General features: G+C 41.8%; 2 protein-coding genes across 13 annotated transcripts in view; one reads left to right on the top strand and one right to left on the bottom strand.

Moving 5' to 3' along the window:
* LOC135509634 (pleckstrin homology domain-containing family A member 7-like) overlaps nucleotides 1–4,448 on the top strand; it is a 202,004-nt gene extending 197,556 nt beyond the window's left edge. For 10 of the 12 annotated variants that reach the window (XM_064930443.1, XM_064930442.1, XM_064930440.1 and 7 more), the window contains 3 exons: nucleotides 106–239; nucleotides 1,351–1,496; nucleotides 3,915–4,448. In XM_064930443.1, coding sequence (XP_064786515.1) covers nucleotides 106–239; nucleotides 1,351–1,496; nucleotides 3,915–3,940 — 306 coding nt within the window. In that variant the 3' untranslated portion in view covers nucleotides 3,941–4,448. Of the gene's footprint in view, nucleotides 1–105; nucleotides 240–1,350; nucleotides 1,497–3,555; nucleotides 3,594–3,914 lie in introns of all 12 variants that reach the window. The other 2 variants (XM_064930441.1, XM_064930452.1) reach the window with 1 other exon arrangement.
* On the bottom strand, nucleotides 4,407–7,633 carry LOC135509640 (small acidic protein-like). Its single transcript, XM_064930462.1, has 5 exons — nucleotides 7,436–7,633; nucleotides 6,855–6,938; nucleotides 6,471–6,531; nucleotides 6,169–6,278; nucleotides 4,407–5,655 (listed from the first exon to the last, which is right to left on the bottom strand). The coding sequence occupies exons 1-5, from the start codon at nucleotides 7,487–7,489 to the stop codon at nucleotides 5,446–5,448; spliced, it is 519 nt and encodes a 172-aa protein (XP_064786534.1). The 5' UTR covers nucleotides 7,490–7,633; the 3' UTR covers nucleotides 4,407–5,445.
* Nucleotides 7,634–14,816: the final 7,183 nt, after the last annotated feature.

Below are 14,816 nucleotides of genomic sequence, written 5' to 3'. Positions count from 1 at the left end.
CTGACAGTGTGACCACCGAAACAGATGATTGGTGAATATTGTTCTAAGCCTGAATACGGATTTGTTGGTTGACTGGACATCTTCACTATGATTTGGTCTATGTAGCTTTCCAAGCCTCAAAAGGTGTCTATCCCAGAGCGCTATGTGGAGTCGGACCCCGAGGAACCTCTGAGTCAGGAGGAGATGGAGGATCGTCAACGCAGAGCAGAACGCATCAAAAACATCCTGGCCAAATCCAAGTACTACTGACTTAGTTTCAGCCATTCAGTTCGTGTTTTGAGACAATGAGGATGATGACGACGATAATAATATATTTTGTTTGATATCAATTCTCCTTATTGGGAAAAGGGTAACACTTTATTTGGATAGTCCATCTGTAAATGCTCTACAGCAGGGATCGTCAACTAGTTTCGGCCAGGGGCCAATTTCTTTTCTTGGGCGTATGGTCAGGGGGCTGGAACATAATTCTAAATCATTTGTAGACCGCAAATTGACTGCAAGGAGCCCAAACAGATACAACATTTGACTAAAACAGGTTATACCTTGCTTACATTTCTATATCATCACATACATCTCTCTATTATGTATGGAAATACTTTGGAACAGATTTCCAAAATTAAAATGACTTGGCGCTGATTTGCTGTTCTTCTTATTTTTTTTAAGTCTTATGTCTCGGGCCGGACCGCCAGGTGGGGAACCCTGCTCTACAGATTATAAGCATAATTTCAACACCATGCTTGGGCCTTTCAGTAGCAACAGTATATATCACATCATTTTCAAACAAGGTAGTTTATAGTCCATCTATGGATGTTCAACAATCTGAAGACAGTCAGCAGCGTTTTAACAGAATGCCTTTAGTCCTTCAGTAGCATCTCCACTGTGTTTTCATCATTTCAACATGGAGATGACGTGTTACTGTTCGTCTGTAGATAGTTTGTAGAGCATCTACAGATGGACTATCCAAATGAAAGTGTTACCTAGAAAGGAAAACATTAACAGTATCGCATGCACCATCTCATGGGTCCCTGGATCCTGTGCTGTGGCTGATTTGATAAAAAATGTACGGATTAAAACAGGGGTTCTGAAAAACCGGGTCCTGACTTGAACCTTAAGCAAACTACAAAAGCTTTAGAACCCGTTACAAAAAAAGCTCACGCAATAATCACCTGTGTCCTAAATGGCATCCTTTTCCCTGCACTCTATTCCCTATGAGCCTTGGTCCAAAGCAGTGCACTATATAGGGAATAGGGTGCCATTTGGGACACTGGTTTCCTTTGTCCCTCATTGTTTTCCTTTGTTTCGGTCTCTCTTTTCTGTGATGTGTATTTCTCTTCCCACCGTGTGTGTCAGTTTTCAGAACATACACCCGTCGTCTGGCGCGTCTGTCCCACTGAACTTCACTGATTTGGACATAGCCATGCAGCAGCAGGAGAGGATCATGACTGTGTCCCACGCCTTGGCCTCGGAAGCCTCCGTTAAGAGCAAGCAGTTCACAGGTCAGCTCATACATGCACATGCTTTAAACACGCACACTGCAAATGTGCATATCGCCCAGTTCTCTCACACACACTCATAGGTGACTCTGTATACTCGCGCGCGCACACACACAAACAAATAAACAAACCCTTTTTCCACTGAACTGCCTACAGTATCTTTGATCCCAACATAACCATGAATTCCTTCATAAAAACACTCCCAATTCTAAATTGGCGTGAACAGAGAATCCTTTAATATTCTTATGCAGAGCCTTCGGAAAGTATTCACAGCCCTTGACTTTTTCCACATTCTGTTATGTTACAGCCTGAATTGAAAGTTGATTAAATTTCAAAAAAATGTTGTCACTGGCCTATACACAATACCTTAAAATGTGAAAGTGGATATCTGTTTTTAGAAATGTTTACAAATGAATTACAAATGAAACGCTGAAATGTCTTGAGTCAATAGGTATTCAACCGCTTTGTTATGGCAAGCCTCAATAAGTTCAGGAGTAAAAATGTGCTTAAGTCACAAGTTGCATGGACTCTGTGTGCAATTATTGTGTTTAACATGATTTTTGAATGACTACCTCATCTCTGTACCCCACACATACAATTATATGAAAGGCCCTCAGTCGAGCAGTGAATTTCAAACACAGATTCAACCTTCGCAAACACAGATTCAACCTTCGCAAACACAGATTCAACCTTCGCAAACACAGATTCAACCTTCGCAAACACAGATTCAACCTTCGCAAACACAGATTCAACCTTCGCAAACACAGATTCAACCTTCGCAAACACAGATTCAACCTTCGCAAACACAGATTCAACCTTCGCAAACACAGATTCAACCTTCGCAAACACAGATTCAACCTTCGCAAACACAGATTCAACCTTCGCAAACACAGATTCAACCTTTGCAAAAAAGGGCACCTGTTGGTAGAAGATAAAAAAAGCTGACACTGAATTTCCCTTTGAGCATGGTGAAGATATTAATTGCACTTCGGATGGTGTATCAATACACCCAGTCACTACAAAAAGACAAGCGTCCTTCCTAACTCAGTTGCTGGGGAGGAAGGAAACCCCTCAGAGATTTCACCATGAGGCCAATAGTGACTTTTAAAAAATTACAGTTTTAAGAATTGAATGGCTGTAATAGGAGAAAACTGAGGATGGATAAACAACATTGTAGTTACTCAACAATACTAACATAATTGACAGAGTGAAAAGAAGGAAGGAAGCCTGTACAGAATAAAAATATTCCAAAACATGCATCATGTTTGTAACAAGGCACTAAAGTAATACTGCAAAAAATGTGGCAAGGCAAGTCATTTTTTGTTGCACAATCCAGGTGTGGAAAGATCTTAGAGATTTACCCAGAAAGATTTACAGCTGTAATCGCTGCCAAAGGTGCTTCTACAAAGTATTGACTCATGGGTGTGAATACTTATGCAAATTAGATTTCTGTACTTCATTTTTAATATATGTGCAAACAATGCTAAAAACATGTTTTCACTTCGTCATTATGAGGTATTGTGTGTAGATGGGTGAGATTATTATTTTTTAATCCATTTTAATTTCAGGCTATAACACAAAATGTGGAATATGTCAATGGGTATGAATACTTTCTGAAGGCACTGTAAATATCTAGCAGGAAACCGAGGCTATCACTGTGCTGTTGATATATAGCCTCCCTTCCGAGAAGCCAAACTAGTTCACAGTAAACTATTTAGACATACTACTATGTGTGAGGCAGAGCCTGCGTCCTGATTCTCCCTTGTGAACTTGCACACTTTCTCGTATGGATTTATCAATGGTGGAAACTCCCTCCAGCCAATGCTTGCACACTCAAGTGTCATAGAATTGATGTAAGTGCGCACATAGTCTGTGAAGGGTACAGCACACTCCGGGGTGAAGTTTCCCTAGGCACAGATCTAGGATCAGCTTTCCCTCCCCCAATCATAACCTTAACACACTAGTGGGGAATATGCAAAACTGACCCAAGATCAGTGTCTAGGGGCAACTTCACCATACAGCACAGTAACCGGACCCTCTCTCATTGTCCCTGGTTGTGCAGAGAGCGAGATGCTGGGGAGATGAACAGATCTAGTGAAGGTACACCGCATCTCCTCTGAGTGTCGTGGCCTTAAGATGCCTCTCTGTGATGTTTGTGGTGGCATAACTGTAGTCTTTAGGTGTCATTTCTGCTCTCACTAGATTGGGTGTTTTGGTGGTTGCTTTTCTGAAGTGTGGTGGCTTTTCGCGTCCAGATGTTCTTGGCTCATGTGTTTTGAATGTGGAAAGGTTGTGCCTCATTGTTTCCACACAAACACGTTTGGATAATACTTGGGCTGTTTTAGAAAGATGGTTTAACTATAGATTGAAGGCAAAGTCTTTCACAAAGTCTGTATTTTCTTCCCCCCTTCCCCATTTCAGCTAAAGCTCAGCTGAGCTCTGACTGACCGTTGACTCACAGACGCCAAGGCACCAACAGGACCTCCGTGTGGATGAAAATTGTTTGTGGAGTTCACTGACAAAAGTGAAGTGATTTTGTATTAGGCTTTTTATTAGAGCTAAAACGAGATGTTTTGAAGAACCAAAAATAGTTATTTGAAACTACACTGCGTGTACCTAATGTTAAGGTTGAATTGGAGTTGTTTTTACATGCTTTTGCACTTATGGTGTGTTGTGTGGATTTATTAACACCTACTAGTTTTTGCAATAGAGAGTAATTAGCTGTTTTTTTTGCAGTGTGGTCTATATTTAACAAATTTAAGTTCAAAGCAATATTTTCTAAGGTCGCAGATAGGTAAATGTATTTATTTTGAGTAATGAAAGGATCTTGCACCAAATATAACTTTTTGTAGCTCAGCAATGCCACCTAATGCTTTGGCCAATCAACTGTATTATATCATTTAAAAAGGAAAGAAACCATACTGGTGTTTTATTGAAATAAAGGTTTTAACAAAACATGGTGTCTCTCACTATTTACGTTACATACTCTCCATGTGGGTCAAATGTACTCACCAAAAATTATACTGAGTTCATATAAGGAAATCAGGCCCCAATCTATGAAGTTTGACTGGGCAGGCCTATCAGAATGAGGTTTTTCCCACAAAGAAATACTCAGTTTCATCAGCTGTCTGGGTATCAGACAATCCCGCAGGTGAAGAAGCCAGAGGTCTTGGGCTGGCATGGTTACATGGCATGGTTACATGGGGTTGTGAGGCCGGTGGACATACGGCCAAATTCTTTAAAACGACTTTGGAGACATGGTAGCGAAATGAACATTCAATTATCTGGCAACAGCTCTGGTGGACATTTCTGCAGTCAGCATGCCAATTGCAACTGCACATTTTAGTGTCCTTTTATTGTCCAATGAACATGCGCAACACCTGACAGGTATATGGATTGTTTTGGCAAAGGAGAAATGCTCACTAACAGGGATGTTGAGAAATAAGCTTTTTGTGCATGTGGAACATTTCTGGGATCTTTTTCACCTCATGAAACATGGGCCCAACACTTTACATTTTTGTTCAGTATAGTTAACTATTTTCTCCCCCAGAATTCAGAACCTGAGAGAACTGTGGTGCTTCAGTTTGTCATTTTAAGTACCTTTTATTACTGATGGTGAGACATTGAACAGGACTGTAAAAGAGCTATCGAGCCAATAGGTTCAACCCAGTTTCATTCAATACAACTTAAAGCCTTTGCTTCATCTCAGATCCATTAAAAACACATCAGACCAGTCCCTCTTCCAGTTAGGAAAATAATGGGAAGAATGTCTCAATCAACGATTACATCACCACCTACAGTAGTACACTACTCTGCTGCTCAGCATTGAAACATAAAAAATAAAAAAATACATTCTTAAACCATGAAGTTACCAAGTACTTCAGAGACAAAAGAACATATTTACAAATCTGTGGTTCGACATTAGAAAAGTGATTTAGTTTTTCGCCCATTCTTAGGATGACTTCACAAAGGCCATTTTGTGTTTCTTGTCTTCTACCCTCTTGTCTTTTGCGCTGGGCTCTGTCCTGCCGTTTGGGCTCTGTGAAGGGGATTTCTCCGGTGACTCCTGGTTTTCCGAAGGGCTGTCTGGGGCTTTGGGACTGGCTGGTTGCTCTGCTTTGCTTTGGCTTTCTGCAGGTGGGGAAGGTGGGGCTGGGTCAGGCTGGGGGGGGGAACAGAAGAGAAACACAATTAATACCTGAAGACTGGGGCAACACGCAGATGTGTACATGACATTGACTGTAGCAATCATGCCCCTGTGACTTGAGCCAATCACAAACAGTCTTACAGAGCTACACATGTCAAATAACTTAATCTGCTGTCATTAATCTTACATGCAATTGAAAATATACAGGTCCAATAAGAAGCACTGCCCCTAACTAAGATCTCAAAATGTAGATCATCCATCAATCACTATAACATCGTGGTCTAATCATGTCATTCTAGCCTCACCTAGCTGTAACAGGCCAGAGTTGTGCTCATTCGGAAAACAAGTGTTTCTTAGTACCTCGTGCTTCAGCCATCGAACACCATAAATTATGAGCCTTTAAGCATCAGAATGTAACAATTTGTCATCTTTGCTAGGACCTGTTCTCAATCATCAACAGGAACTTATGGCAGAAGTGGCATGCACGCTCTGTATCGATGTTCAACCCGTCTCTCCATGATCTCTCACCTCACTGAAGCCCAGGCCGACGTGTCTCCTGTTTCTGCCTGACAGCTTCCCGTCCAGCCCCTGCTGGTACTGCAGCTCCAGCTCAGAGTTCATCCTCCTGTCCTCCGCCCCTGCAGAGGACAAGCTAGTGAAACAACAATCATACCCAATACAGTGCTATCCGGTCTGAAATAGTGCTGTATGGGATAAGATTAAATGGATACATCCCTAAATAAAGAGTGATCGAACAGAGTGCAGAATAGGGTTGTCACGATACCAGTACCATGACAACCCTAACATATAATTCAAAGAGGGTTCCTCACCACTGCGGACATGGGATGTTGACTTGTGATCTCCAATGACTAGGCGTCCAGTGTGCTCTTTCTGCAGAATCAAACACGTTAAACATTGGATTCTGTAATACCACAGTTCTGTTTCTCCTTTGACAAAGCTATATGGATAAGGTGTAGCCGACAAAATGTAATCTAATACTGGAATAGAGGTAAGTCAAAAACATTTGTCCAGCACCAGATGTTTTACATATGTTTTGCTCTAAAACTGCCACACTTGATTCAACTAGTCACGTACTGGGTGATTCGTTTACATTGAGCCAGGTGTGTCAGTGTAAGGGCCACAACAAATGTGAACACCTTGTGGTCCAGAGGGGTGGGAAACCTTGTAATAGTCTACATAGAACATGACCAAACCTTCCCTGCACCCATCAACCGCAAAAACTTCTGCTTTCTCTCACTGTCCCCCAGATCTGCAGCTTCCCATGGTGTAGGTCCATCCTGCAAGAAACCAACACAGAATTGGCTACAGTACACAACGAATGGGATCCCAGAATATAGCCTAGGTCTATTGCACCTTAGCCTCAAAGATCAAACTGCCAAATTAGCTACATCACATCTTAATCTAACGTTAGCTAGTTACATCATAGGCCTAGTAGTAACGGCATGGCGTTGATTCGTTTATCAAAAAATACATGTCAATCTGGCCACCTAACATGGTGACTAAATTAGCTAAAAACTAACGTTACTTTTCAAACGATTTGTTGACTAACGTGGCTATCTATACTAATTGTTGTTTACAATTAACTAAGTTAGCTAGCTGTTTTACCAACAATTTTTATAACTGGCTTTACGCTGTAGATATGGCTTTGTTGGGTTAGTTATGAGGACGCACACTGGCTGCATGCTTCTCTTTGCTGAAGCCAACAAGACGGGCCTTGCTAGCTACCTGAACCGCAAGGTAGTCACGTTTCAAAGACTTTAGCTAGTTAACCTACTTCACTTGGAGAGCCAGGTCTTTTTGTCCCGTGTCGATTCCCTGGAGAACTCATTTTCACAGCAACGCTTCAGCTGGCTAAGTCAACAAAATATTGACATAGCCCTTCAGACTGGCTAGCTATGCTACTGTCAACAAATAGCAAAGACCTGTGGCTGCAGTGTGTGAACGCGACCGGAACAAAGCGATTCGAACTTCCGGCTGCAGTGTTTTGATCTTCTTCTTTACGTTTTTATTGCAGACTACACCTATTGGTGTATTGCCACCCACCTACTGTACAGGGTATTGATTCCATTGCGGGGAGATGGGCTGGTGACCCGAAATAATAAAAATAATTTTAAAAATCAAACAACCATCCTACTTCAATCACAACCATAGGTGCATTCATCGACTGGATTCCGTGTAATGCCGCTGCAGAATGAACGCTCAGCCGTTTGCACGCTACTAAATCCACCTTCTTTTTTTCTAAATTTATTTAACTAGTCAGTTAAGAACAAATTCTTATTTTCAATGACGGCCTATTAGTGGTACATGAGCGCACATTTTCGTTTTAGCCCGAAATTTCACACCTGATTCTAATCAAAGACATGCTATTTGATTAATTTAAAAAAAAATGTATACTGAAAAGTATGCAATGGTTAATGTATCAATAATATCTGTCTCACAATTCTCATCACCCTAACAGACATTCCAAAACAAACAACCACAAATTCAAATCAAGTCAAATTTGATTTGTCACATGCACCGAGGACAACAGGTACCTTACCATGAAGTGCTTACAAGCCCTTACCAACAATGCAGAGTTAAGAAAATATTTACTAAATAAACTAAAGCTAAAAAAATGGAACAAAATTAAAGTAACACAATAAAATAACAATAATGAGGCTATATACAGGGGGTACCGGTACCGAGTCAATGTGGGGGTACAGGTTAGTCGATGTAATTTGTACATGTAGGTAGGGGTAAAGTGACTATGTATAGATAATAAACAGCGAGAGGCAGCAATGTCAATGCAAATAGTCGGGGTGGCCATTTTATTAATTGATCAGCCGTCTTAGGGCTTGGGGTAGAAGCTGTTAAGGAGCCTTTTGGACCTAGACTTGACGATCCGTCACCACTTGCTGTGCGGTAGCAGAGACAACAGTTTATGACTTACAGTGGGGCAAAAAAGTATTTAGTCAGCCACCAATTCTTCAAGTTCTCCCACTTAAAAAGATGAGGCCTGTCATTTTCATCATAGGTACACTTCAACTATGACAGACATAATTAGAAAAGAAAATCCAGAAAATCACGTAGGATTTTTAATGAATTTATTTGCAAATTATGGTGGAAAATAAGTATTTGGTCACCTACAAACAAGTAAGATTTCTGGCTCTCACAGACCTGTAACTTCTTCTTTAAGAGGCTCCTATGTCCTCCACTTGTTACCTGTATTAATGGTACCTGTTTGAACTTGTTATCAGTATAAAAGACACCTGTCCACAACCCCAAACAGTCACACTCCAAACTCCACTATGGCCAAGACCAAAGAGCTGTCAATGGACACCAGAAACTGTAGACCTGCACCAGGCTGGGAAGACTGAATCTGCAATAGGTAAGCAGCTTGGTTTGAAGAAATCAACTGTGGGAGCAATTATTAGGAAATGGAAGACATACAAGACCACTGATAATCTCCCTCAATCTGGGGCTCCACGCAAGATCTCACCCCGTGGGGTCAAAAATGATCACAAGAACGGTGAGCAAAAATCCCAGAACCACACCGGGGGACCTAGTGAATAACCTGCAGAGAGCTGGGACCAAAGTAACAAAGCCTACCATCAGTAACACACTACGCCGCCAGGGACTCAAATCCTGCAGTGCCAGACGTGTCCCCAAGCTTAAGCCAGTACATGTCCAGGCCCGTCTGAAGTTTGCTAGAGAGCATTTGGATGATCCAGAAGAAGATTGGGAGAATGTCAAATGGTCAGATGAAACCAAAATATAACTTTTTAGTAAAAACTCAACTCGTTGTGATTGGAGGACAAAGAATACTGAGTTGCACCCAAAGAACACCATACTTACTGTGAAGCATGGGGGTGGAAACATCATGCTTTGGGGCTGTTTTTCTGCAAAGGGATCAGGACGACTGATCCGTGTAAAGTAAAGAATGAATGGGGCCATGTATCGTGAGATTTTGAGTGAAAACCTCCTTCCATCAGCAAGGGCATTGAAGATGAAACGTGGCTGGGTCTTTCAGCATGACAATGATCCCAAACACACCGCCCGGGGAACGAAGGAGGGGCTTCGTAAGAAGCATTTCAAGATCCTGGAGTAGCCTAGCCGGTCTCCAGATCTCAACCCCATAGAAAATCTTTGGAGGGAGTTGAAAGTCTGTGTTGCCCAGCAACAGCCCCAAAACATCACTGCTCTAGAGGAGATCTGCATGGAGGAATGGGCCAAAATACCAGCAACAGTGTGTAAAAACCTTGTGAAGACTTACAGAAAACGTTTGACCTCTGTCATTGCCAACAAAGGGTATATAACAAAGTATTGAGAAACTTTTGTTATTGACCATATATTTATTTATTTTCCACCATAAATTCATAAAAAATCCTACAATGTGATTTTCTGGATTTTTTTCTTCATTTTGTCTGTTATAGTTGAAGTGTACCTATGATGAAAATTACAGGCCTCTCATCTTTTTAAGTGGGAGAACTTGCACAATTGGTGGCTGACTAAATACTTTTTTCCCCCCATTGTAGGTGACTTTGACTCTTTCACAATTTTTTGGGCCTTCTTCTGACACTGCCTAGTATATAGGTCCTGGATGGCAGGAAGCTTGACCCCAGTGATGTACTGGGCTGTACGCACAACCCTCTGTAGCATCTTATGGTCAGATACCAAGCAGTTGCCATAACACGCGGTGATACATCCGGATATCTTTCAATACACCCAGTCACTACAAAGATACAGGTGTCCTTCCTAACTCAGTTGCCAGAGAGGAAGGAAACCACTCAGAGGGCGATATGGAGGCGTCTCAGTGAGATTGAGATGCTGGGCGACCCATCCTCCCTTACCGAGGATACTACTCGCCGTTGTTCAATCATTAGTGAATAAACTTGACGAACTCAGAGCGAGGATCTCCTTCCAGAGGGACATCAGATGCTGCAACACTCTGTTTTTCGGAGACTTTACTTTCCACTGACATCCAAACAGACTATGTACAATCAGCGGGTTTTACAGTTCATCGATAGGAATGAAGTGGGCTTTCTCTCTCAGATAAGAAGTGGGCTTTCTCTCGCAAGAACGAAGGCAGTGGTGTCTGCTACATGACCAAGTGGAGTGATGGAAACACAGGAACTTGCGAGCTTCTGCTCTTCCTACTTGGAATACTTGGTAATCAAATGTCATCCGTTTTACCTTCCGAGAGAGTTCTCAGGGATTATCACCAAGGTGTCCGACACCGAAAATGCTCTCAAAAAGGATCTTCATTGGACCCTGAACAAACTGAAGAACGCATACCCAGAGGCAGCATTCAATGTCGCGGAGGTCCTTGCTCCCAAAATACTATCAGCACATTGACTGTCCAACTCGTGGAAATTCCACTCTTGACCACTGATACACGCCTTTTCAATAACGTTATAAGGCTCTCTCCAGTCCTCCTTTCGGCAAATCTGACCACAAATCCATTTTGCTCCTCCTCACCTACAAAGACTTGAGGGAAGTTCCTTCCAGTCATACCTTAAACTTCATGTGGATGTTGACCCCACTTGGGAACTTTCCCTAACACCCTCAGCTGGAATGTGGGGCATGGAACGCAAAAAATATTCTTAAAAATATTTAACCTCCACACATTAACAAGTCCAATAGCTTAAATGAAAGATAAACACCTTGTTTATCTACCCAGCAAGTCAGATTTCTAAAATGTGTTACGGCGAAAACATAGCACATATTTATGTCAAACCACCACCAAAGACACAGCTAATTTGCATAGCCAAGTTGAACAAAATATGCAATCAACAAACGCAGGATTAAAAGAAAAATAAATCACTAACGTTTTGAAATCTTCATCAGATGACAGTAATATAACATGTTACACAGTACATTTATGTTTTTTTCAATAATATGCTATATATATCCATAAATCTCTGTTTACAATTACGCATTGTTCAAAAAATGCTACTCAAATGTCCGGAGAAATGACGATAGCTCCGGCAGATAACGTCAGATAACAAGCAATACACATCATAAACTTTAACTAAATATGCATGTTCTACATATATATAGAAAGATACACTTCTTCTAAATGCAATCGCTGTGTTACATTTATTTTTAACGTTACATAATTCGTTCACTAGGCTATAATATGAGTCGGCGCTCAGAAATTAGCATGATGGCTCCTCTATCTTGGAGTCCACAGAAACCCAAATTTAACACATAAATATTCCCTTACCTTTGCTGTTCTTCCATCAGAAGACCTGGAAGGAATTATACTCACCAAAAACATCGTTTAGTTGTGAAGTCTGTGTCTTTCGGTTATCAAACACGGCATATTTCGGTTGAAATGCAGCCAAAAGTCAAGCGGATGCGCACCAAAACGTCGAATTTACATATTATATGTCGACTAAACTTGTCAAACTATGTTCATAACCAAGCTTTAGCATGTTATAAAGGTGCACAACAATTCTCAGGACGAACAGAAACACACGCGTCGTTTAATTAGTCTAGGAAAAGAGTGAGCATCGGCGGAGGGCGCGCATGAATGTGACCTTTTTTTTCGCGTGACCGAAAGGTTTCAGGCGGCCAAAACTCTCGTGAGCGCCCTATTCTCACAATGAGAAGCCCCATTGAAAGCAGACATCGCGCTGAAGACATAGAAACTGTTCCCAGGTCTGTAGGCACTTGGGAAGGGTGGGGGCGATGACGTCAAAGTTGGGCCAACTTTTATGATGACAAGAGAGAGTTTGGGAGAATGACTGCCCTGAGAGTTCTGCTTTACATACAGACATAATTTCAACGGTTTTAGAAACTTTAGAGGGTTTTCTATTCAATAATATTTTTTATATGCATATATTAGCAATTTTTGAAAGATGTTTTTTCTGTTTAATATGGGCACGCAATTACTCTAAAGGGGGCAGCAGACAGCCCTATCCTTAACAGGTTTTAAGGGAACATTTTGACATTCGCCATGTGGTTAGTGAGAATGTCCATATTGCAAATGTACGGTCTCTTAACAGACGTCCGAATACGTTTGTAAAATTTGCGGACGGTGTCGGGCCGTGCGGCAGGGCCGGATCTACCGGGAAGTCATCAAACGAACTCTCTCGGACATTCGGTTTCCATTTTATAAAATAATCAAATTTTGGTAATTTTTCCGCTGTCCCAATAAATCCCACAAGAAGTCAGTTCTTAACATAAAGACTTAAAACTCAAAATTCTATAATTGCCTACCCCAAGGAGGATATGTGTTCAATTTCAGCTTCCTGTGTAAACCGGAAGTGCCTTAAAATGGTGTCATAGGTGCTGTTTCGGAGGGTTAAAAGGTCAGATCTTTTCAAAACTTCATATGTGTCATTAGGAAAACCCCATGAACTGTAAGTCAGTAATTTCTCCCAACAGATGTCAAAGAAAAGCTCTCTCTCACACACACACACACACACACACACACACACACACACACACACACACAGCAAGGATGGAGTGACAAAGTGCGGTGCTTAAAGACACACAGAGCCTGCAATGGCATTTCCATATTCTCTAGGCCGTGCCGAGTTCAACGAGATGCCCCGCTTGACCGTAGCTCGCTCTGAGTGCAGCGACCGTGAAAAAAGTAGGCCCAAAATGAAGCCTGGCCCTAAATGTAATTTGCTTTTGGGTGACAGTGAGAGAACCGTTAGGGTGAGAAGCACTATTCGACCTCAGATACGTTCCTGAGGTCCTCCCGATCTGTGCAAGCCTAACCTTGACCGTGTGGCATTAACCCTTAACAGTAAAACAGTTTTTTTGATCTCACAGATTACAATGACATCTCTCCCCATAGGAATACATTGCCTGCTCCTCTAAAGTCAACCTGAAGCCTATGTGGGTTATGCATGCCTTATGAACCTGTCTTTGATGACCGTCCATCAGGACACTATGAGGTCTACCTGTGTTGATTCTAAGCTTCCTGAAGCAACCGGAAGTGGTTAAAATCACCCTAAATGTGTTTTTCCATACCCAACCAGCAGTTTGTGATAAATAGTGCATTCAACCCTGTGTAAATCGGTCAGTTCTTAATGTAAACACTTAAAACTTAGGATTCTGTAAAGGCATACCCACATGAGGATATGTGTTTACTTACAGCTTCCTGTGCCAACCGGAAGTGACATAATTGGTGTCACAGGGCTGTTTCGAAGGGTTAAAAAAGTCAGATTTTTCCAAAACTTCATATGTGTGATTAGGCAACCCCCATGAACTGTAAATCAGTCATTTTTCCCATAAAATTTCAAAGAAAAACTAAATCGCACACACACACAGCTTGGAAGGAGGGATGTATTGAGGCGTAGAGACAGACAGTGCCTGCAATAGTTAGCTTTGTTCGAGCTAAAAAAGAACCGTCAGATCTAGAGTTCTGAAACTTTAGAAACTTGTTCTTGACCTCAGGTCGATAGTGCGTGGTGAGTTACTTAGCTCTAGATGGTTCTCGGACCGAGAAACAGCCTCGTACATTTGCAATGACATCAATTCATTTTGACCATTACGAAAATGACGACATTTAGAAAAGTCTCAGAGACGCAAAACGAGGTGCATTGAAACCGGCTCGGCCCATAGAGACGGACCCCAATGTGTCTGTACGATAGCTCATTCAAGGACCCCGTAGCAAGGCTTGGAAAAAGTGGATTTTCAGCACCAATTAGGGTCTTGCTCGGGCACCGAATGACCTATCGAGCCGAAACTCGGGATTTGGGGTCGCCTCACATAGGCCTACACATAATGTCCGAACTGGACCCGCAGCTAGAATGTAACTATGTGTTTTACGTTTTTATTATGTTTTAAACTGAAGGCGCTGTGAATTATGGGCCTGCTCTGAAATATGTGATAGTTGGCTTCTAAATGAGTTGGAAAAACTGGGTTTGGTGTCAATTGATATCAGTTTGGTATCAGAATGACGTCTAATTGACTGATGGACACTGACTTGCTAGTTGACTTTTGTACAGTTGCAATATGTTTAAACAGTGAGGTACCATCACCAAAGTGACATTCTGAAATCAACCCTAACGAGCGATTGAGAGGAACCAGAATCACTGCCCAGCCATCCCGAGTTCATCGGGCCAGCCAATTTCGCATTCCTGCAGGATTTTTATAGCATGACAAATTTGTGATGGTAAATGCCCATTGAACCATATTGCAAATGCACAGTGAAT

This window comes from Oncorhynchus masou, chromosome 22, assembly GCF_036934945.1.
Source record: "Oncorhynchus masou masou isolate Uvic2021 chromosome 22, UVic_Omas_1.1, whole genome shotgun sequence".
In the NCBI taxonomy this organism is placed as follows: domain Eukaryota; kingdom Metazoa; phylum Chordata; class Actinopteri; order Salmoniformes; family Salmonidae; genus Oncorhynchus; species Oncorhynchus masou.
The sequence above is the reverse complement of the archived record's forward strand: the minus strand, read 5'-3'. Positions and strand labels throughout refer to the sequence as shown.